The sequence below is a fragment of the Podarcis liolepis genome, assembly GCF_965112155.1.
Source record: "Podarcis liolepis genome assembly, chromosome: 1".
Classification (NCBI taxonomy): domain Eukaryota; kingdom Metazoa; phylum Chordata; class Lepidosauria; order Squamata; family Lacertidae; genus Podarcis; species Podarcis liolepis.
In genome coordinates, this window is record NC_139554.1 from 135655522 (window position 1) to 135680095 (window position 24574).

The following is a 24574-nucleotide window of genomic DNA, read 5'->3' on the forward strand; positions in this document are numbered from 1 at the left end:
GGCTTGCGGAAAACAGCTTTGTCAGCCCTGCGTTTGGTGTTTTGCTGGACAGTCTTTTGTGCTGGGGTTCCCAGGCGCTCAACAAGCTGGCTGCCAGGTGCTTGGGAAGTGCTGCAAGTGGACAGGTGGGCCAGACAACACACCTGCCCACCACCTGACATCATGATGCCAGGTGATTGTCCTGCCCACATGTTGAAAGCTGGTCAAAGGCAAAAAAAATCAATAGGCTTAAAGTTTTAAAATATTTATTTCTACAACTTATATCCCACTCCTAATCACAAGTGATCTTATCGTAGATTACAATTTACAATACAAAACACATCCATCCATACAAAATACAATTAAAAGCTCACCATCTATCAAAAATTATAATCAATATGGCTGTGAGGCAGCATGCGCAAGATGCACTTTAACCGTGCAACCATATGCATAAGTAACATAAAGTGAAGTGGCTGGCAAGTAACCAGTTAGCCCATTCCAAAAGAAGTGATTTATGAGACAAATTCAAAATAATCTGCACTCTCCACCTCATTTTTCCACCATGTTTCCTTTTTCCAAGATCAGATACTGAACTCCTGACAATTTATTTGCCTCATTACAGTTTCATTCTCCAGCTATCTTTGCTATTTGCATTTTTTAGAATTGAAACTTTGGGGCCTTTCTATTATAATATGCATTTTGATTCTTACTTGTGTATATTATGTTTTTAATTGATTTTGTTAGTTCTAATAGTTTACTCTTTGCCTTTGGGTGCTTGTAGAATAACCCTTCTGATTTTATATGATGAAACATTTAATATAATTTCTTTCAGAATTATTTTACATCTCCATAGATTTTCTTAGTGTAAAGCAGTCTGCAAGCAAGTTGAAGTTGTGGTTTATTATTTGAGTTAATGGAACTACATAGCTTCACTTTAAACAGATGAAATCAGGAACTCTGTTTAACTGTGGAATAGCCGTGACTGCTCCCAGGTACTCACTGTGTATTTCAATGACTTTCTCAATGGAATGTACTGCATTAGCATTTGCTCTCTGCTGTAATACCTTTTCAGGAATAGGATCAAGCTGAAATGATTAAAAACGTGCACTTTAGATTAACTGAATTTTAAAAAATAAGTATTATTTCAACAGTTGTTATAGACTTCTACATAACCAGTTATGCTTACTGTCTGGCCATTAACACTACTGACTACTCACCACTTCCTACAAGCCTGTCCTACCAAGTCCTACAAGGATAAAATGCAGTTCTTCCATTCCTAGTTTCTTTCTGAAAGCAGGACACAACGTTCGAGAGGGGCAGTGCCCTGCCCTTTGCTGCCTCACTATAATCTATAATCTATAATTGCTGCTTCTTTCCCATTCCCTCAAAAAATGCTGTTGCCTCTAACCCTTTACAGAAAAGAACTCTGAAAGAAAAGATGTTCTAATTATCTGCTTGTTTTTAAATGCAGTTCTGCGGCCACCTTCAGCAGTCTAGTAGTGGTGGCTTCTCATTTATATTTGGCAACGTGAAGCAGCCTTTCACTTGGCACTTCTAATGTCTTAATATTCTTTGAAATTTTCCAAATGGGACCTTATTTTGACAGTCTTCTATCACAAATGAATGAACCCGACCATATTCGAAAATGGCATACTCTAGGGACAAATAACTTTCCCAAAGTGAAGGATTTAAGAACTTTAAGTATGACACTCTGACTCTTCAGCACATTTTAAGGCTTCTAAAATTCAAATATTGACTCCTACTGAGCTAAATTCTTTGCTCTTTGCCCATGTTTGGATGATGTTAAGGTGGTCTCTTTATTTAACATATAAATATAGTCATTTAAATATTTTAAAACAAATATGGTATTTTGTTTGTGGTAGATGAATTTCTCTTATATCCCTGAAAAAATGATATATCTTGAACTAATTTGTCTGTCATGACTATTCTCAGATTTAGAGAAGTCACCGAAAATAGTATGTCTAGGAAAAAATTCAAATGTGAGAGTTGTCCCATGCTCTATGAGGACTGAGGCGCGTACACAATTTCTCCATTGCAACTTGGTCACAGCCAAACTGGGTCAGCCATTCAGATCAAAGAGAAAATTCTTTTTTCAGTTCCAAGTATTGATTGAAGCCTTGACCTTTGTTTAGTTTTTGGAGAACCCTCAATGAATGGGTTTTATAGTTGCTTAGAATTACATAAATGTACATATTTTCACCACTGGTGCAGACAATAATTGTCGTTGCATGGTGTCCTCATACCTCTGCTACATATTTTCACAATAATATGAATTAGTGACATTCATTTCTTTCCCAAGTGAGATCCATGTGCTCAGAGTTTATCTCAAGCATGCAGAATTGTCTGCGGACAAGATGTAGATTTGCACATAATTTTACCAACGCATGGGCAACTTCATAATATCTTGTACTTGTTTGTAATCTGAAGTGACTGTTACTTCCCTGACCATCAACCTTTTATGGCTTAAATATGTTAAACTGAAAATGGAATTTTCACGAAGCTACAAAAAGCTAAGGTAGCATGCACACCATAAGGCAGCAATACTAAGATAGACTGTGGTGCTTTCAGTGAAATCTTCTACAAGTATATTAGATTACTTGTTCTTCGCACCAATCAGAGTATGCTGCTGTGTGGTAGAAGTTAGCCAGAAATGTGACTAGGAAAATAAAGCATACCTAATTACTCATTTCTCCACTTTGCAGTTCAAAATGCAGTTCAAATACAAAAACTTAGACATGTACGTAAAGCCCGTTTGCTGTTGCCAACCTTTTGACAACATAAGTAACTACAGTGGTACCTCGCAAGACGAATGCCTCGCAAGACAAAAAACTCGCTAGACGAAAGGTTTTTCCGTTTTCGATTTGCCTCGCAAGACGAATTTCCCTATGGGCTTGTTTCGCAAGACGAAAACATCTCGCGACTTTGTTTCCTTTGTCTAAAAACAAAGACATGTTTTGTTTATAAAGTTAATTTATTTTCCCTTCAATTTTTGAACTGCTCTTTACAGTATGTGTGACTTTAAAGAGCAGTTAATAAACTGTTGTTGTACCAAATTTGGCTTTGTTTGGACTTTTTTTGACCATAGGAACGCATTAATTGATTTTCAATGCATTCCTATGGGATTTCGTGATTCGCAAGACGAAAAATTCGCTAGACGCCAAAACTTGCGGAACGAATTAATTTCGTCTTGCGGGGCACCACTGTAAAGCTGCATAAAAGTATGTGAGAATTTCTGATACTTTAATTTTCAGTTTAAATTTTGACAGTTAAAAAGGAAAATATTAGGACTAGAACATGCTCCTGCATCTCAGTTGTTGGGACCTCAAGCATCAGGTTTCAGACATATGTGTACATGTGTGTGTGTGTGTGTGTGTGTGTGTGTGTGTGTGTGTGTGTATCCCAGTGGTCAGGGATATATATGTTGAAATATAGCTCAGTTTTCAATTTTGGTTGAATTAAAACAGAAATTATAACTGATTATAGTCTCTAAAGGTAACAAAATGTGATCTCTTTATAATATATATTTATTTGGCTTTTCAGCCAAAGAGACCTAACAGCACCATTTGGTATCCTCAAGCACAGGCTTCCTCAACCTCATCAGCCCTCCAGATGTTTTTGGCCTTCAAATCCCATGATCCCTAGCTAGCAGGACCAGTGGTCAGGGATGATGGGAATTGTAGTCTCAAAACATCTGGTGGGCCGAGGTTGAGGAAGCCTGCTCAAGCAGCTGTTGAGGCCCATTACTGATCATGACTGCCATTGTGGCCGTCATTATTTCCCCAGAATGTGATGACCCGGAGGTTTGGGAGCGCGGCATTTTGGGACGTATGAAAAATATGAGTGTAGTTATAAGTATGTCCCCCAGGGGCCCACTGGACCTTGCCAAGGGCATCCTCAACTCTGGAGCCGATCATGGTTGACATAATCATCTGTAGGATAAATACAAAGTCATTCTTCCACAGTTATTCCCAAATAGGTTGTTTATTTGGGTCTCTGAGGGTATCCCTTGAGCTTCTCTCATATAGCTGCCGTACACTCCAATAGGGAAAAGAGCAAAGAACTGCAGCCGGACATGGGTGTAGCCGAGGAGCGGCAGGAGGGCAGCTGCGCCCCCTAGATCCACAAACATTATGGAAAAGCATTGAAAGTACTTAATTATTTGAGGTTCTGCCCTCCCAGCAGAAGCCTCTCCCAACCCCCAACTCCCCGGCAGAAGCTATGCTATCTGAACTTTTATTTGCTAAAAAAGCTGAATACCTTCTGTGGCTCCCCTAAAAAATAAGCTCAGCTGCCCCACCCCAACAGAAATCCTGGCTACGCCCATGCAGCAGGAAACAGTAGTAGGGGGCCAGTAAAAGGAGAGGAAAATGTCAGGGCAACTCCAGTGTCCAAACGTATTTCTCGACTGCAGAAATCAACTAGATTTTCCAGACTTCTCATTATCGAGATTTTAATAGGACAAGTGTAGTGCGAGTGACTTGAGGATTTTAGCATGATTTATTATTGTTCTTATACAGAAAATATTGCCCAATACATAACAATACAAAACTGATAGGTTTCAAATTGAGATTATAACCACTGATGCTACTACTGATGGTATATCACAGTATGTGTGTAAAAATAAATAAAAAATAAATAACAACTTTGCTTTGGTTTTTTTTAATACCTCAATTCCTAGCAAAGCAGAAACGCACGCTTCAGACGCATCACAAATGGCTGTTAGGTCATGGCCTCCTTCAAGAGCTAAAATGATTCGTCCTCCAGCAAGACCCATGAGCTGTTTTGTCAGGTACCCAAAGCCTGTGATGCAAGGAATGCAAGAAAGGGTAACAATTAACAGATTTAATTTATTCTATAAAGTTGGAAACATTATAAAAATGAATAAAATTATTTATAAAGGTATTTGGTAGAACCAAACTTATTTAATCATATTGCATTGCATTCAACTAAGTTGTCATGTGTGCACAAGGACTTACACAATGGAACACGCCCCCCCCCACTCCAAATTTGTTCCAGAGGGTTGGGGGAACTGCCAAAACAGATGTGGGGGGGGACCTCCACTGCATAAGTCCATGTGCAAATGGGGCAACTTTGCTGGCTTCTGCATTTGCAAAACCAAAGTGGCCTCTCCAGGGTGCAAGCTTGGCCAGCGTGTACAAGACCTCCCGTCCCAGTCTCACTGATGTGGTGCAAAGCAAAGCAAAATATTGGACACCAGCTTGGCTACTGGAGTTGCCATTCAAGATGCCATCCAGACATTCTAGGGACTCCACTCCAGAACTGTGTAGGGTTTACTCCTTAGCCTTTTCTTCTCCTGAAGATATCCCACAAGGCCGCAGGTACAGATTTTTCTTCAGGGTTTACTCCAGAAGTCTTCCTCACAAGACAGGTCCTTAACTCAACGTGGGTTAAAGACCCACTGGCTACCCTTCACCTGGTTTAGTCAACCGGTCAAAGCCGTTACCTGGGCTACGGCCACCGTCACAAGCTGACAGCTTCTAGGAGCCACAGATGAGAGCGGAGTGTAGGGTGAGGACCAAAGTAGGACAAACCACCCAGAAGGAGTGTTCCCCGCCAGAGATCCTTTTGTTGGCTGCAACCCATTATTTGTTAACGTGTTTTGTGATTCAACCAAAACTTTTTACACCTCCAAAGAATTTATGGTTTGCACACTCAGCCCTTATGGTTTGCACATTCACCACAAGAAGGGCTTTCCCCCCACTGGAACTCACCGGAACTGCATCTGGCACCTCTCAGCTGGGGGGGGGGGAGGAGAAGAGAGACCTGACCAGCCTCAGCAAAACCCCGCTGGCACTTCCGGCTCCTGAGGGGCAGGCAAGATGGAGGTGCAGGACGGCTTTGCTGAGGCTCTTCTGCAAACTGACACACAGAAAAGGCACGCCTCAGCTGAACAAGCCCCCAGGCTGCTCTGGCTCACAGGCAGGCAAGCCACCACTTTCTCCTGGGAGGAAGAGGAAGTCCCACCCCCACCCTCCATGCGTACCTCCATGAGGTAGCCCCACAAGTGAAGCCTGACAGAAGTTGCCTCTGGCTTGTGAGGAGACACCACCCCCCAAATATATATCCTCTTTGGGCTCTGGGGTGGGTCTTCTGAGGGAGATACATTCTGGCACCTTTTGGTCTGTAACAGGCATAGTCAAACTCTGGCCCTCCAGATGTTTGGGACTACAATTCCCACCATCCCTAGCTAACAGGACCAGTGGTCAGGGATAATGGGCATTGTAGTCCCAAACATCTGGAGGGCTGGAGTTTGCCTATGCCTGGTCTAGAAAAAGGCACTGATTCCATATCTATCTACCTTTTTAGATAGGTCTTTGGGTTTAAAGCTGTTTTTACTGCATTTTGTTCCTGATTTCATTTTACTGTTTTTAATTATGCTATTTCGAGGTCTTTTTTATATTGCATTTGTAACCTACTGCCAGCTATTGATGAGGTAGGATAATAATGTTTAGATAAATAGAAGGAGGAATCTGAATTCTATGTATAACAGGGAAGTGTGTTTTTGCATTGTTTGTGATTGGATTGAATTATATTATATTGCCTATAAAAAAACCCTCCCCAAACTAACAAGTGTAGGAAGAGTCTAGGTACAGTGAGTTATTATTAAACAGACAACTCAAATAGATAACAGGGTAAATTTGCAAAGAAAATGAGATCACTGAAATTTAAGCCTGTGGGGACTTACATTTTGCTGACAGATTATATCCTCCAAGTGGTGCAGGATGACCTTCCACTGCATCAAAACCAGATGATACCAGCACAACATCTGGAGCAAACTCATTAGCAATAGGCATTACTACTGTTCTGTAACAAAAAAAGGAACAATAGAAAGCACATTACTATGCCTTGCTCTTGAATGGACAGCTACAACGAGACAGAATCTTGTTCAAGGGTGCTTTTTAGCACAAAATATAGAACAAAATATGGAAGAAAGGACTAGAAAGGGAACCAGACAGTGCACAAGGGCATTTCTGGAGTTGTTTGGGCCACAATGTAAAAGGTAGCTTGTTCTTCAGATCTGTGAGCAGTTGCATAGAAAATGATACAGTTCCATCACATTTCTTTAGGTTGCGGCTAATGATGGTAATCCAAATCACCAGGTGGGAGTGCCTGAGTCCCATTGATTTTATGGGTTTTAAGAACTTAACTGCATGGTTAAATCTCTGTGATTTCAATCTTGATATAGTAACATAAAGGTGGGGAGAGAATTAATGCATGTTTCATTCACACAAATCTGAATAGACTGAAGGACAAGCATCTCAAATTGTGATACACTTTTAGAAAAGCACTGTTGTATCAAATAACAAACATTACAAAGAATCTGCAGCTTCAAATAGATATTTTAAATTTCGGTCCTGATAGACAGCTTGTATCAAGAATGGGACGCTGCTTCTCAGTCTGCCTGTGGCTTTTGATACCACTAAGATAGACCACTTCTGTAGGATGGGTATTGGGGGCACTGTTTTACAGGGGCTCCAGTCCTGCCTGCAGGGCCATGTTCCGAGAAGGAGTCACGGTCCTTGTGCTATGGTGTGCTACTAGGCACAATCCTGTTGCCAATGAATGCCACTGGGATGGTGATTAGGAGTTTTGAGGCAAAGTATTATTAGTATGCTAGAACATTTCTGGATACAGTTGTGTAATGGATGAGGGCTAATAAACTGAGCTTGAACCCTAGGAAGACAGAAGTGGTGTGGATGAGGGGTTCAGTCATTTGCCTATTCCTGATTGGACTACTCTCCCTCTGAAATAACAGGCTCCTTGTTGGGAGTGCTCCTCAATCCATCTTTGTCACTTGAGGCTCAGCAGCTAGGAGTGCCTTGGACCAGCTACAGCTGGTGCACTAACTACAGCTGTTCTTGAACAAGGATACTTTGCCTATGGTGGAGGATTATCATCAACATCACTGACTTAGTAATAGCCTTCTAAACAACCATCTCAAGGTGATGTACACTAAAGAAAATTAAGAACATTTAAAAACACAAAAACAGCAAATGTATTTAAAAGAAAACTAAAAGCATACAAAGTAGATTATTGTGGTGAAGACCCATTTATCCAGGCTGTCAGAACAAAAATGTCAATTTCCCCCCCAGAAAATGCAGATATTAGGCACTTGCCCTATCTTGAGAGGAATGCTAGCATTCCTGTAGTGTTCAGTTTTATGAAGAATTTTTATGGTGCTTAATTTTTATAGGATTTATTTTTATAGTTTGGAATTCCGTGTACACCATTTAGAGACATCAATGATTAAGTGGTTGGAGAATGGATGGTGGTTAACGAATTGAGGTTGAATCCTGACAAGACAGAAGTACTGTTCTTGGGGGACAGGGGGTGGGCGGGTGTAGAGGACTCCCTGGTACTGAATGGGGTAAGTGTGCCCCTGAACGACCAGGTGCGCAGCCTGGGAGTCATTTTGGACTCACAGCTGTCCATGGAGGTGCAGTTCAATTCTGTGTCCAGGGCAGCTGTCTGCCAACTCCACCTGGTACGCAGGCTGAGACCCTACCTGCCCACGGATTATCTTGCTTGGACTACTGCAATATGCTCCACATGGGGCTTCCTTTGAAGGTGACCCAGAAACTACAACTAATCTAGAATGTGGCAGCTAGACTGGTAACTGGGAGTGGCTGCCAAGACCACATAACACCGGTCTTGAAAGACCTACATTGGTTCCCAGTATGTTTCTGAGCACAATTCAAAGTGTGCTAAAGCCCTAAACAGCCTCGCCCCAGTATACTTGAAGGAGCGTCTCCACCCCCATCATTCTGCCCGGACACTGAGATCTAGCGCTGAGGGCCTTCTAGTGGTTCCCTCACTGCAAGAAGTGAAGTTACAGGGAACAGTACCTGCCCTGTGGAATGCCCTCCCATCAGATGTCAAAGAAATAAACAACCACATGACATTTATAAGACATCTGAAGGCAGCCCTGTTTAGGGAAGTTGTTAATGACTGAAGTTTTAATGCATTTTTAATCTTTTGTTTGAAGCCACCCAGAGTGGCTGGGGAAACCCAGCCAGATGGGCGGGGTATAAATAAACTATTATTATTATTATTATTATTATTATTATTATTATTATTGTTATTATTATACAATAGCTCTTCTGGCAATGATGTCTATGTTTTCAGTTTTACAGACAGTTGCTGGACTACACTTCATTGCTGCCCAGAAACAATGGGTAAAGTGGCAGAGAGTGGAATTCTCACACTGACACCCATTAGTATTTCAGCCAAAGGCCTCTAGTTTCATAACAGTGTCTGGTTTCATTAGAATATATAGTAATTCCTCTGACATTCTGCAGCTGAAGAGAATATTTTCTTTCTTATATTTTTCACAGACGGCAGCTACCTTTTCATGAACAAAGTATACTAGGAGTTAAAGAGAAGGCATGTGTATCTTTGCCTAGCTCAAAAGGATCTCCACTGATTCATCTGAAGACTTCAAAGCATCTGAATTTTGCATTTGGACTGGTTTGAATTACAGCTCAGTTCTGCATTCTGAGTTTCTAAGTTCACAGTGAAACTGCCTGTAGCTTCTGGATTTCATTAGGGCTAATTTTCTTATCTTTTCTTCAACTTTTGGTTTGATCCCTTGGAAATGCAACGTGGCATTCAATGGGCCAGAGTAGCAAGGTGCTGCTTTTAAGGCATGCATTGCCTCATAAGATTGGGGAGGGGGATACAGCCCATTCCCTTCACTTTTCTGCCTCTCTGGGGACTATGAATTGTAAACTTCAAAGAACCTTTTTACATTAAAATGAATCAGGAAAAGGTTTTTCAAAGCAGCCGGTTATGAACCTCAAAGGCCACTTGACAATCTATTATCATGGGGCAGGGGGACTTGGCACAAGATTAAACAGGTTTCCAACATAACCTCCAGGCTGAAGGTGTGTGCACATAGGCATGGACTGTTGGAATTGTTTTCTATGGATGTGGTGTGCAATCATACGTTTTTCTAGCAGACCCAGGTTTGTGCCCCACAGGGAGTGGGGGATGACAGCTTGGCCAGTGGTGATCTGGCCCACCTGGCTGACATTCCAGGCTGGGCAGTGGGTGCCCAGAGTGTGTGGCCTTCTTCAAGGCTGGCTTCATGCAGTGGTGCAAAAGTCAAGGCTAGGCAACACAGATAAGAAGGCAACCGTTCACTCTGGGTTTGCCTATGGCCCATTTAAGAGGACTGAAGCTGTTGCCTCTTCTCAGGGAATATTTGCATTCAAATACTTAGAATTGCAGTGGAATTGGAAATGTGAGAGGCCCTGGCAACAGTCAAGAGCAGCAGGGAGAACAAAAGGTGTATTCTTATCATCATGTGGAAGTGGGGAGGACTCTAGCATACAAATACCTCCTAGATCTTTACCCCCCTCCCATTTTACATATCTGTCATCTCTCACCTCCTTCACCCCCATCCACCTCCATTCCAGTACCACTGTCATCTGGGGCATCAACACTTGCCTTAACCCAGCTGCTCTTTCAGCTGGGAAGAGAGAGAGATGCAGTGGCAAGTTCTGTCTGCCACAAAGCAGAAGCAGAAGCTATAAGCCCAGGAGAAAAAATGTATTTTAAAACATCTATGTAAATCCACATTTCAAAAGAAGTTCAATCCAGGTGGTTCAGGGGGCAGCAGTGAGTGGCTGTATTCATCACCTGAAGTGGAAGCTGTAGCAAAGCGAGGAGGAGAAGCTGGGAACTGGATGGGAATGCAGCGTTCCCATGCTTATGCTTTATATAGCAATGCTGACACCTAGTTATCTGTATTCAATATGGCACAAGGTCCAAATATTTTGAAGCCACTGGACACATCTAGCTGAGAGACAAGTAGCTAGTTGCATCCAGCAAGTGCCCTGGTCCAAACTCAGGGCTGTCCTGGTTTTTCCAGCTGAAGTGGACGGCCAGTCACAGGGCAAGAGTGTCTGCCCTTCAACAGCGACACCTCTATCCAAGATGGTACTTAAGTTCTTCACCTTCACCAATAGTAAAATCCACAGGAAGGCTTTTACGAATAACTCATTCCTTAACCAGGGTAAGGTGAAGCTCTAGAGGTATTCAAAGAGACCAGAAAAGGTGGAGATTGCCCAAAGGATACTGGCAATGCATTGGGTTCTTTTGTGGCAAGGACCAGTGGCAGCATCATTCAATACACGAGCATCACAGACATCTGTACTGAACATTTTTGAGAAGACAGTGGTCACCTGTTGTGGACAATAAAATCTGCTCTCAGGAACAGACTGGAACTATTAGTGCAATTGATTAAGCTCTTAAAGAAAGGCCTCAACTCAGAGGCAGAGCACCTGGTTTGCATGTAGAAGGTCCCAGGCTCAACCCACATCATCTTCAGGTAGGGCTGGGACAGAACTCAAAACTCAAAGCTGAACTAGATGACCCAATGGCCTGACCCAGTATATGACAACTTCCTATGTACTGCTTGTATTCTGTGGTGCTTTGCGGTAAGCAGGAACTAAGCTTTCAGGTATAGCAGGCTTGAGTACCCCACAGTAATGCTTTGTGGGGGATCACCATAAAAGAAAGGGAACAGATGAGAGTTATTCAAAGTAATTGTAAAGCTTTTCATATAAGTTTTAGCAAAATACAGTGGTACCTCGGATGTCGAACGGAATCCATTCCGGAAGTCCATTTGACTTCCAAAACCAAAGTGAAGCTTCCAATTGACTGCAGGAAGCTCCTGCCGCCAATCAGAAGCTGCAGAAGTCACGTCAGACATTCGGGTTCCAAAGAACGTTCACAAACCGGAACATTCACTTCCTGGTTTGCAGCGTACGGGAGCCAGAACATTCAATTCACAAGGCGTTTGGGATCCAAGGTACGACTGTAAAACAAAACCTGGGAACAATAAAAGTTGGCAAGTCTACCTACTGGTAAATGCCACAGTTGTTGTCAAAAAAGTTTTACTTCTTGTAAAAGCTTGCATCTCATGCAAACTGCAAAACAACTACAGGCATCAGTAAATAAAAAGTGCTTAATTAGAAGACAACAGAGCATGATCTAGAAATGTGCAGGACATGCCCCTTTTCACTTTGTTTTCCAAATATGTGCCCCATCAAATGGAAAGAGGTTTAAAGCTGGTTAGAAAGCCAAGCAAGGACTGGGGAGATGCAAGTTCATATCTCTTCTCTGGAGATCCTTGGAGAAAATGCAGAATAAAAATGCAATCTTTTAATAATGTGTCCCTGTGTACAGAGGGATATTGCTAGCTTAAAATATATTTTTTTCAAGTGACAATAATCTAAACAAAACTCACTGTGTAAGTGATCCATAACAGTTTGCTGTGAAGACATGTACTCGACCACTGGTCTTTACAACTGTTTGTTGCTGAAGGGAAAGTAATGGCAGTACCTTGATTTAGTGTTGCACACTTCTTCATTTAACATGTGACTCGAGATGAGCATGACAATCACAGCCATCTGACAGGGAAGCATAGATCTGCAATGCTCATATGATGCTATAAATCAGAGGTAGGGAATGTATTCACTCCTCTGGTATTATCTATACCTATACATCATGGAAAGTACTTTCCTAAAACGCTCCCCATATCAGGCAATAGGTTCACTATGTAGCACAATAGTACACAGGAGGATGAGCTTAACTGCAATCTTTGCCCATTTAGCATGATGTGCTCACATCTAGGTAAACTGGAGTAGCACTTAAACGATGTACGGAGCACAGACGTACAGCAAAATTCCACGTATCTCAAGTGAACCGATACATTATGACCCTCCATTTTAAAAACAAAAGACACCTGAATAGTGCAAGCTACTTAGCTCATGGATACTTGAAAGCTCTTACTTTAGAGACCTTAGTTAAAACTTCAGTAAAAGAATTATGTATTCCAGACTGTGCTGTGTATTATGATTTCCTTTGACGAGATTTGAAAGGATATACATAGAATTATGATACCGAGAACTGTGATTCCATCAATATCTTCTTCCAATCAGGCTATAAACTCTTTGATTAAGCAATGCTCTACTTACTTGAATTCACTGAAACAGCAGAATAAGACCAAAGTGGCCCATCAGAGGTGATGGAATAACAAGTAAAGAATACATACGCATTGTGGAACCAAATTTAGATAGGTATTAACAAGTTATTTAAATATGGATGAAAATGCAATTAGTTCTGTGCTGGCAGGGGACATTCTTTCTATTCTGCTTCCCTACCTTCTTGGTTACTACTCTTGGTTGTGTTTAATTAAGTCCTTCTCAGAGTAGACCCACTGAAATTAATGAACCTAAGCTAATCATGCCCATTAACTTCAATGGGTCTCATATGAGGAGGACTAGCATGGAATACCACCCTCTGTCTCCTGTTCTTCTAACAATAAGGTAGAAATTTGCTTTGCTTGTAAATCCAGATCAACTGAAATCAATTTTTATTATTAGCACTATTAAAGCAGACAACATGCAGCAACTAGCCTGGAATGGCCAATGACCTGAGGTTGTTTCATAAACCATGGCCTATGAAGTCTTGAATGATCATCTGAACTGGGTCACAACTTTGGGAAATTGTGTCATAAAATGGCAAAATGTACAAAATGGCTTTTCTATACAAAGTTATGCACAATGGCAATTTCACTGTGTTTCATGTCTGAGAGAGAATCCTATTCATTATTATAACATGAATGCATGCATGAGGGTTATCAATATTGTGCTGGTGAACTGTGTCCATGTGCCAGTCTTTCCACATTGCATCAGCACCTTGCCACTTGCAGTCAGCTTCAATTCCTTGGTCTCAGAACAGCAAGGTACTCAACACACACAGAAAGAGAGGTGTGTGTGTGTGTGTACACAAACACACATATAACAACTCAAAGGGCACATTTAGGGAGAAATATAGGCAGGAAAATCAGAGAGGATTACCTGAAAGCCGTCAAGTATTCTGTATCTCCCATGGGTGGATCAAGACCACCAGTAAATGCCATGTTAACATTGAAACCGGCACCTGGTCCTATGCCAACCTAAGAAAGGGGTGGAGAGGAAAAGAAAGCAGCAGGTTACGCCTCTGGCAAATATTGCCATGCATGGGGGGCTGCCCATATCACCGCAGCAATATCTCAAATAATTTTATGTTGCTCCTACAATTCAAAGTGTGGTAACACAACAGTTGTTGTTGAGAAGGTATTCTATTTTGCTTAAAAATCCACTGCTTCCTGCGCCATCATAGAATCATAGAGTTGGAAGAGACCACAAGGGCCATCGAGTCCAACCCCCTGCCAAGCAGGAAACACCACCAGAGCACTCCTGACATATGGTTGTCAAGCCTCTGCTTAAAGACCTCCAAAGTAGGAGACTCCACCAAACTCCTTGGCAGCAAATTCCACTGTCGAACAGCTCTTACTGTCAGGAAGTTCTTCCTAATGTTTAGGTGGAATCTTCTTTCTTGTAGTTTGGATCCATTCCTCCGTGTCCGCTTCTCTGGAGCAGCAGAAAACAACCTTTCTCCCTCCTCTATGTGACATCCTTTTATATATTTGAACATGGCTATCATATCACCCCTTAACCTCTTCTTCTCCAGATCAATGAGTGGGATGAAAGGCAGAAACAGCCTTAATCCTTAGTTAGCATTTAAAAGAAAAACATATGCTCATGCTCGTAGCTTTAAAATATTATTACATTTACAAAAACAAAAACACACCACCAAATTGTTTAAAGTTCCAGTCATATTTTAAAGCCGTTCACACAGAATTGCTGGGGACTCTGGAATTGGTACACTGAAGTAGCTTCTTAACTGCCGCAAATATTGTAAATGCAGAATCAGCTTCTTTTCCAAAAATGTTTCCTGGAGTTCTAATATCCAAGTGCACCCATTTTCCTTACTGGATTCCGTGAGCTCAGTATCACCACTGCTGCTTTGGGCCAGAAGCCACTGGCTGAGATTATTTGCAATAACAAAAGACTCTCTTATAATCAACAAAATAGCACAAGCATGTATCAGAGGAAACCATGCCTCCTGGTCTCCAGCTAAAAATACAAAGACTGTATCTTAAGAGCTGTCATTCTTAAGTGAATGTGGGAGAGCTGGGCCTTGGAGCAGGGTTTTTTCCTGCCCCCCCCCAATCCCAGTTGCCTGAGTTCCTATGACCTTGGCATGATGTGCTCTGTCTATGGGTGCATCCAGGTCAAGGCCTTTTATCACAAAGGGTCGCTAAGATCTAATTTTTCTGTGTGCCTATTTGGTACATTGACTTCCACAGGGCCACTTTTTCATGTTTTTTCATTGCTATTCTGCGGCTTGCCATCCATATCAGTGGATGTATCGGGGGGGGGGGCGTTTGTCCCTTCCCTCAATCTCTCTTCACTGGTCCTTTCTATTCTGGGCACGTGTGCAAGTATTTCTGCATCTATACAACTTAAACAAACCCCAAAGTGTGCAAAAGCAATTATTATAAAATTGCACAATGGAGCCGTGTGCTTTTTTGTTTTAGATTTTTACCTAAAGATCACACAAGAATGATAAGATCTTCTGCAAGAGTCTCCTTTATTGTGTGTGTATTTTGATTATAGTCTCCAAGCTAATCCCTTATAAGTACTGTGTGGAGATTGAGAGAGAACAGCTTCTCTTAAATGGGTTGTGGAAATTCAAGTATACCTTCAGCATACAGCAACTGCTAGAAATAGGCACTTTCTTATAAGTTTTGGCTACCAGAAATAAAACAGCAAGGTTGTGCACTCAGGTGAGGAGCCAATGGAAACAGGGGTGCAGTGTAAAAGGCCACCCAGTGAAACTTCACCACACATAACCTGCCCACCAAAATTGCACTAACAAGCTACAACACCAGCAAAGACTACAGATCTATAATGTACTATTTTTACTTAAATTATTTGTGGTGTTAAGGAAATTTCTGATTTAAATGTAAATAGAAAAGAAAAGGAATTGGCGTCATAAGAACACTGCAAAAAATGGTGTCCATAAGCAGCACCAATTCAACAATCAATTCCTGTATGTTACAAAGTATAACAGTACCATGATTTTTCTCAAAATGTTAGTCTATTTCCTCATTGTTTATTCTGGTGCTATTTGCTTTTAGTTTCACTTCTCTTACAAAATGTCCTCAAGTTCAACTTGCACTTCAGCTTGTGTTGTTGTTTAGTCGTGTCCGACTCTTCGTGACCCCCTGGACCAGAGCACGCCAGGCACTCCTGTCTTCTACTGCCTCCTGCAGTTTGGTCAAACTCAAGTACAGAAGGTTTAAAAAATTCAACTTCACAGTTGGATATGTTGGGTTCATTGGGAGAAAAATAAGCTATGTGAGCACTGTGGAGACTGTGTGCCGCACGACACCTAGGAGGCTACCTCTCTATGCCTTTAACGTAGTCACTGAAGCCTTAAGAGTAGAAGCCGAGTTCCTCGCCTCCTGGGTACTTACATGACATGTGCACCTTGGGGGTACCAGAAACATTCAGTGTTCTTAATTACAAAGAGACTTCCAACTCTAGGACTAAGTGCACAGTGGTTCCACAAATAGGACACCTTCAGCAAAACCTAAGGATGAAGCTGCAGCTCATGCTGTACAGCCAAGCATTTGGCACTATTTAGGTTGACTGAACTTGGTTGGCGGGAGATGACAAAAATACAGTAGTGCACTGTGAAGGGTAAGGAATGGCATCAGCGAGACAGAGGCCCAGTGTGCACATCGTGCATGGGTTCCTGGAGAGATGAAAACTGCTGCACTCTTTTGGTGGTCCTGCTGCCATCATGCTGCCTATGCCTATGGCTTAACCTGGGCCTGTGGTTTGTCTGTTCAGACACAACATTAAGCTTAGCCCTGAGTATCACAGCAGCAGCAAGACCAGAGGGGGGTCATTGTGGAAATTAGTGAAATACCTTCTACCTTAGAACGTGAGACAGCATGAATTTCCAAATATGCACAGGATTTTTGCAGGCTGGTGGATGGGGGAATGAGTTCCACTTCATGTTATCAAAGCATGCAGGTTCCTAATTCCCAGGTCTGTTCATGCAGCACACACACAAGCAGTCTCAACCATTATCAGGTACACACTGTCATGGACAAATGTTGCATACCAGCTGGGCAATCAAAGGTATATAGACAACAGTGATTCACGCTACTATAACTGCTGGAAAAGATACTGCTCCAGCCAAACAAACCACTACTCATCACATCAGTGATCTTTCAGTTCATGTCACATTTCTTAATGCAAGCATGGGCTCAAAGATTGTCAGGACTTCTTGCGTGTAAGAAAAAAGTAAACTGTGTACCAATTCTCATTGTTTTGCACATGTACAGTCTACTCTGCTGAAGCCTCAAATGGTCAGTCATGAACCTTTCATATTCTGCCAAAAGAGCATTCATATTTTACCCTGACCACGCATTCTTATGGTCGCCTTCCCATACCTCCCTTTGTCAACTTACACTATAGGAGTGGGGGTTGGGCAAATTTCTGCAAAACTTTAATTTTTTTCTCTACCTAGATAGAATATACAATTGACCATGGTTATATAAGAGTCAATGTTTTACTTTTCTTTAGTACATAATTTATTTGACCACTAGGATATTACAGGGCAACCTCTTACTTCCACTTCTTAAATAATGCAATGAGTAATAGATCTTCCCAATCCCAGAGGTGTATAACTATCAAAGAACTCCATGCTTTTCGTAACCATCACTACTAGCTCCATTCGCAGCTTTTATCAGCAAATGGCCAAAGAGAGGACAGGGCAAGAAAGGCTGCTCCCTCCTGTAAGTACAAATAACAAAACCTTGTAGAGAGTGGATTGTGAAATGTTCATAATTCACTTTCATTAGAAACAATGTATGTGTTGTAAGAATTGTCCTTTTCCAGATCTAAGAACTCAGGTGATGGGTGTCCTCTACTGGTAGAAAAAAGCAAGGCCTTCTGACAAATCAAAGCTAAATAAATATTGATACTAAATGCCAACTATTATTTTTAGGAATGCCAACCAAAGTTCAAAAAAGTGACTCTTGCCTGCCTACCTATATTAGCAATACTTGTCTCTAGTTGTTGTAGTGACTAGAGCAGGCTTCCTCAACCTCGGCACTCCAGATGGTTTTGGCCTACAACTCCCGTGATTCCTAGCTAGCAGGACCAGTGGTCAGGGATGCTGGGAATTGTAGTCTCAAAACATCTGGAAGGTGGAGGTTGAGGAAGCCTGGACTAGAGGCTGGGGTAGGAGGTGGGGAGGGAGACTAAATGATATTTGCAAAGACTGAAGACAAAAATCTGAGAGTGCTGCTTGTGTGTAAAGGCTGGGTGCAAGTAGGGAGACGAGCGCACTAGGTTCATGTGCTCATTTCACCAAGACTGACTGCCACTCTCCTTGAGTTCAAAGCAGGGAGCCTCCTCTACTCATGGAAGCTGCCTGCATTATTCAGAAACACAGTTCTGAGGGATTCTATATCACATTGGGAGCCTTCACAAGCAGAAGGCTTTGCACCCCGCCTCAAGGACAGCAGCATGCATAGATGTGATGTTTGGTGTGCCTTAAAAAGCAAACAACATGTCTGAATAGGGCATCAACACATTCATATTTGCCACACCCCCATACGAATTGTAGTGGAAGTCCTAATCTATTATTGCTTGAGTGACCTCTAAGATTGCAATACCATTATTATAAACAAATGCTGTAAGAACACATATCAATATTATTATTATTACCTCATCAGGAGCTCCACTGCCCGGGAAGAAGTTTCCATCATCATAGCGATGTAGTGAAATATAAAGAACATTAGGATCATTGTAGAAAGCCTGCTGGGTACCATTTCCATGGTGCACATCCTTCAGGGATAAAGATGATATCATATGAGAAGGTTTATAACATGATAGGCTGTCTACATTAACACTAACTGTAATGCAACGTTTCATGTTCATGCTACCAAAGCCCTGCAGGGGGAAGGCTCAGCAAGGCACAATTTCATACCACCAATTTTAGTAACACTAATGTATGGTTAAATGACTGTGACAATGCTTGTTGCATTATGCTTGGTTGTCACATGAGATGCATACTGCGAAGGGACTCACTTTCAGTCCTATAAATAGAAGATGCAAAAGGTGGACTGGCAAGTAAGCATTTCTGAACATAGAGAACTGCCCTGCAATAATTTCAACTATGTATAGTAACATCATCAAAACTAGTAAGAATTGATTCTTCCAGTGATAAAGGATGTAAAGCCTACACACAAACATGGGGCCAGGTGGAAGTATGGCCATGCTACTCCTTGCTTGTGTGAGTACCCTTCAGACAAGGGTCTCTGCATCTCTGAGAGAAGAGTCCAAGAAAACAGATTGGAAATGACTGAAAAACACTGCAAGGGAAATCCAGGGAACACCTGAACTGGGATGCTGGATGTGCTCTGCTAGCAGGGCCCTCCACCGCCCTGCCCTGCCCTGCCCCCTGTGTTTTGACTGCTGTCTCACTTTCTTGTTTAGTGGTGGCGTGGCAGGCAGGATGGGAACAGGGCCATAGGGAGACCTGGCCCTCATATTAATTTACAACTGAACATGCTGCCTGATAGAATCTACAGAAGACACCAATCTAATAGTGCCTTATAACAGATAGACAGGAAGGGCCAAACTGCCATGCTGCAAATGTCCTTGATAGAGAACAAATATGAAGTGCCACAGAAATTGCTGCAGAGCACTTCCTGGGGCAGCAAAACTAGTAGCAAAGCCAGTACAATCGCTGCTGGTGGTTTGAGGAATGGCAAGTCTGTGCACTCTCTCCTTCTATGTAATAAAGAGAAGTTCAACCCATCCACTGCCATCTCCCTCCCTCAAACATCAATCATATGCCACTGGTGTTCCTTAGGATGTAACAACTAGGCAGAAACCAAGGGGATTAGTTTAGTGTGAAGATCTGGGTAAAACGTGCACAATTCTTTACTGGCTGAAAGGGCTCCTCTCTCTCCAACTTTCCTGTGCAGATGTGGATGCAGTGGCAAGCAGGCCTGCCTACCACGTTTCAGGGTAGTGCCCTTAAGACATGACACCCTTCAGGTGTAGTTGGACTCCAACTCCTGCCAGCCCCAACCAGCATGGCCTACGGTCTAGAATGATCAGAGCTGTAGTTCAGCAACCCCTGCCTTTAAAGAGCAGAATATATAGGTTCAAATGACGTCTTAGTGTAAGTCCTCCAAAGGACAGGTGCTTCACAATAGGAACCTATGCGCCAGAAAAGAAAGCATGTGATGTGTGAATGCTTTCTTTGGCCCTGGTTTCCCTGGGGTAACAGACTGCCTTTTAGGGTGCTGTACTGAAATTTTTGGTCCAGTCCTGCTTGTAACAAGCTGAATATCTCCACAACAAAAGCAAAATACAGAGGAGACTTTCAGGTAGATGTTCCCTGGTGGGGCTAGATACCTAACTTGCCTCCAAAGCTTATAATGCTCTGGAAAGAAGGGGGCATCCCCATAATTATTAGCATTTTGCAAATACTCCAGACATTAAGCCCTGTGCTGACTGAGAGCAAAGGGCTCTTCAACTTGGAATGCACATTTGGTTGGCCTTGCTCTCCTGTCAACAAAGGAGAAAATTGAGCTCAAACGTTTTGAGGATTCGAACCCACATTTAATTGAGATTTAATGACTGCACTTTTGCTGACAGAGTTCTTGCATTTTGTACCTGTATTGGAAAGGGGGTGGGGGTGTAAAAAAAAGTGCTGTTTCACTCACCCAATCCACTATAAGTATTTTGTTCACATTCAGTCTTTGCTGGAGAAGCTTGGCTGAAATTGCCACAGAATTAAAATAGCAAAAACCCCTGAAAGATAATAGATTATTATAGACGTATATGTGGAAAGTACACTTGACAACTTCAGCACCAAACACTTTCCAAGGAAAATGACATATGCTGTTGCTTCAAAATGAGGAGATAAAATAAGACACTGAAATGTATATGAAGATGGCAATGCCAACTATTTAATGCACAGACTATTAGTTAGATCTGTGCCAAACACTCTCCATGTTCAACTTTCAGGTTTAAAGCACTGCATTCAGATTGGGGGGGGGGGGCTTGTTAAAAAAAATACTGGAGGAGATGTTTAGTACTTTACTTGCCCCTGCTTGCTGCCATTTTGTTCCCTTGTTGTCCTTCAGAGTGATCACTAGCAACTGGGCGCTACTTAAACACGATGGTGACAGCATTACAGACGTACCCAAAGGAGTTTTATTGCAGAAAACTATTTTTTCCTTGGTGTAAAACTTGCATGATTTTGAAATAGTGCTGACCAGCTTTGGTTTAGCAAACTACAGTAATCCAATTCAAAAAATTTATAAACACACTCAAATAGCTTCAATGTAGATAAGGCCTACATCAAAGAAATTACCCTTGGTCAGGTGATGATGTTATGTAATCTTTCAGGGATTATTGGTAGTGGAACAAAAAGAAAAAGAAAAAACCCCAAACCAAAAAACCATAATCTTCTGACTCCAAATGGATGTCACCTCATAAAATCTTGGAAGGGACCCCAAGGGCCATTTAGTCCAATCCCCTGCAATGCAGGAATTTTAACGAAAGCATCCAAGATAGACAGCCACCCAACCTCTGCTTAAAAACCTTCAAGGAAGGAGAGTCCACCACCCTCCGAAGGAGCTCTTACTATCATAAAGTTCTTCTTGATATTTAGTTGGATTCTTCTTTTCAATTTCTCTTTTGTTTTATTTATTTACCTCTTTTATTTTATTTATTTATTTATTTATTTATTTATTTATTTATTTATTTGAGAGTTTCTATGCCCCACACTTCCTCCAGATCAGAGCACAGCATGGCTTACAACAATAATATACATTAAGGTCCTAGAACAGATATCCTGGGGAAAAGTGACAAGTGGGGTGCTGCAGGGTTCTGTCCTGGGCCTGTTGTTGTTCAACATCTTTATAAATGACTTGGATGAAGGAATTGAGGGGATGCTCATCAAATTTGCAGATGACACCAAACTGTGAGGAGCAGCTAATGCCGCAGAAGACAGAACTGGGTTCCAAGATGACCTTGACAGATTGGAGAACTAGACCCATTTCAATAAGGATAAATGTAAGGTTCTACACTTCAGCAGGAAAAACCTGCTGCACAAATATAAGATGGAGGCACCTGGTTTGCCATAACATGTGAAAAGGACCTAGGGGTCTTAGAGCACAAGCTTAACATCAGTCAACAGTGCGATTCAGGCCCATTAAAGACAGACACCACCAATTCTTGGACCTGAGAACCACGTACCCACAGGACCTCCATCTTGCCAGGAATCAGTTTCAACTTACTGTTCCTCATCCTCTCCACCACTACATCCAAGAACTGGTCCAAGATGTGCAAAGCCTTGCCTGACTCAGTTGGTACAATGAAACAGAGCTTGGTGTCATCATCAGGTGACACTGCTTTCCAATGGCTTCATATAGATTGTAAATAACACTGGAAACAGAATAGAACCCTGTGGCACCCCAAAACCAAGGGGTCAATCTGGCTTCACCCAATGATACTTTCTAGTAGTGACTCTGAGGTGAAACAAGTCCATTCTATCACGCTGTGGGACAAGGAGTAAGCAGGGACTGCAGGGCCTCTCCATCAGGATTCTAAAAGGTTAGCAACTTCTGACTCCTTTTCTCCTTGAAATATTTCCATTTCAGATGGTCATTACAAGAACTCTGCAACAAAGAAATACAGTAAGGCCGCAACTTACGCGCATTTAATTTGTGCGCATTCAGCTTTACAGGCTCGGCAAAAATTAAATAAAATAAATAAAAAGGAGCGGAAAGGGGGTGGGGTTCTGGGGAAAATGACACTGGCAATCCCACCAGCCACTGAACCCAATGGATTTTGACTATATGTGATTTAACTTTAAGCACAATCCCCAGAATGTAACCCCCATGTAAGTTGCGGGCTTACCATAGTGTCTGAGATACCATTTTTCTCCTCCCTCCCTTTTCTGTCATGTCTTCTAAATTGCAATGTTGGTTGTAAGTCGGTCTAATCAATGACATTTGTAAGCTGCTCTGGGAGCCTTATTTGGCTGAAGAGCTGGATAAAAATACTTTTTAATTATTTAAAGCCTGCCTCTCCTTCAAGCTCTCTGACAATCATAAATGACTTTAGGAGGCAGTTGTAGAAGGTAGGAAAGTCCTCCCGCTTCTCCAGTTCTCCCCAGTTTGGAGAGTCTCCCCCTTGCAGATGGCATGGGGTGCTTACTAGGGGTGGGCATCCAAAACCAGTCTGAAGTCTACATTGTGTTATCAGTTTCATAATTTTTGACCTGGCAATATACTGGGAATCATGAGGAGTGGGTGGGTACTATGCAAAGATCACAATGTGGGGAAAACTGTGAAACCAGTTAATGCTTCTCTCAATTCCTACTGCGCCTGTTAATTCTGCCAGCTCAGCTCTCCCCTGCCTCATGCAGGGCACAACGAATCAAAAGAACAGGTGCTGGCAAAAATCACAATGCAGGAAAAACCATGAAGCCAGCCAATTCCTCTACATGGCTCCATCCTTATTTCAGACATCGTGGTACAGTGGTGCCCCGCAAGACGAATGCCTCGCAAGACAAAAAACTCGCTAGACGAAAGGTTTTTTCATTCGCAATTTGCCTCGCAAGACGAATTCCCCTATGGGCTTGCTTCGCAAGACGAAAACGTCTTGCGACTTTGTTAAACCGTTTAAACCGTGCTTCGCAAGAAGAAAAATTCGCTAGACGGCAAAAATTGCGGAACGAATTAATTTCGTCTTGCGGGGCACCACTGTATATCAATATGTCATGGTGTTTAGCTTGTGATATATTGCAATGTTGAAAACCAGATATCGCCCAGCCTAGTGAGCTGCTGAATGGAACACTGAACTTCTGACTGGGGTATACCTGGGTGAATTCCAATGTACCATTCCACTTGTGAAATGTTTTTGCTGCCACAGAGAACGCTACAAACTTAATTGGTCCCCCAACACTACCTTCCTTGCTAGTCTACAGAGTTTTCCTAAACCTTTGGAACAGATTTTCAGAAGCTACAGGGAGCTACTGAAGGAAGTAGGAATCAGCAAAAAGGAACTTTTATTCTTCTATTTAAATGCATGCTCCTGATGTTCTGTTAACAGAATGGTGTTGGGTTTTACCCATTGTGTATGAAAAAGTCGCATGGGAAACACTATGAACTGATGCAAAAGGACAAGCATACATGCAAACTGCAAAACAAAAAAACAAGCTCAGTATTGACTTGGAGGTTTTTTCAGGTGAAAAAGACACCCCTGAAACTTTCAGCTCTAAGTTCTGTGAAAACACTAGTAAACGTAGCCAAAGCACAAACACATACTCACATGGGTGTGCTTTCTTCAGCATGGTGACCAGGAGGTCGAACTACGGCAAATCCATTCTACCAAAACAAAACCACATAAATTTCAACCATATTTAAATAATTGTAGCTAAGTCGCTATGTAGTTTGTGACATATTCTGCTGGGTTCTTCCCCACCCCCAGTACACAGATTCTGGGGGGAAAGGGTAGAAAACCAACCAACCAAAACCAAATTCTTCTACCTTTTAAAATACAGAAAAAATGTTTTAGCTGCTTCTTAAATCTTAGGCATGCTGCTGAAA

The 24574-nt window shown here is 42.0% G+C and overlaps 1 protein-coding gene across 6 annotated transcripts in view; it reads right to left on the bottom strand.

Annotated features, from left to right (window-relative positions):
- The window catches only part of HDAC4 (histone deacetylase 4), a 96305-nt gene that overhangs the window by 7536 nt on the left and 64195 nt on the right, over positions 1-24574 (bottom strand). For 4 of the 6 annotated variants that reach the window (XM_083472599.1, XM_083472598.1, XM_083472601.1 and 1 more), the window contains exons 18-24: positions 24297-24352; positions 20678-20765; positions 18666-18785; positions 13890-13987; positions 6707-6825; positions 4667-4800; positions 980-1064 (exon numbers count right to left, since the gene is read on the bottom strand). In XM_083472599.1, the coding sequence (XP_083328725.1) occupies positions 980-1064; positions 4667-4800; positions 6707-6825; positions 13890-13987; positions 18666-18785; positions 20678-20765; positions 24297-24352 (700 nt within the window). Of the gene's footprint in view, positions 1-979; positions 1065-4666; positions 4801-6706; positions 6826-13889; positions 13988-17500; positions 17727-18665; positions 18786-20677; positions 20766-24296; positions 24353-24574 lie in introns of those variants that run through there. The other 2 variants (XM_083472603.1, XM_083472602.1) reach the window with 1 other exon arrangement.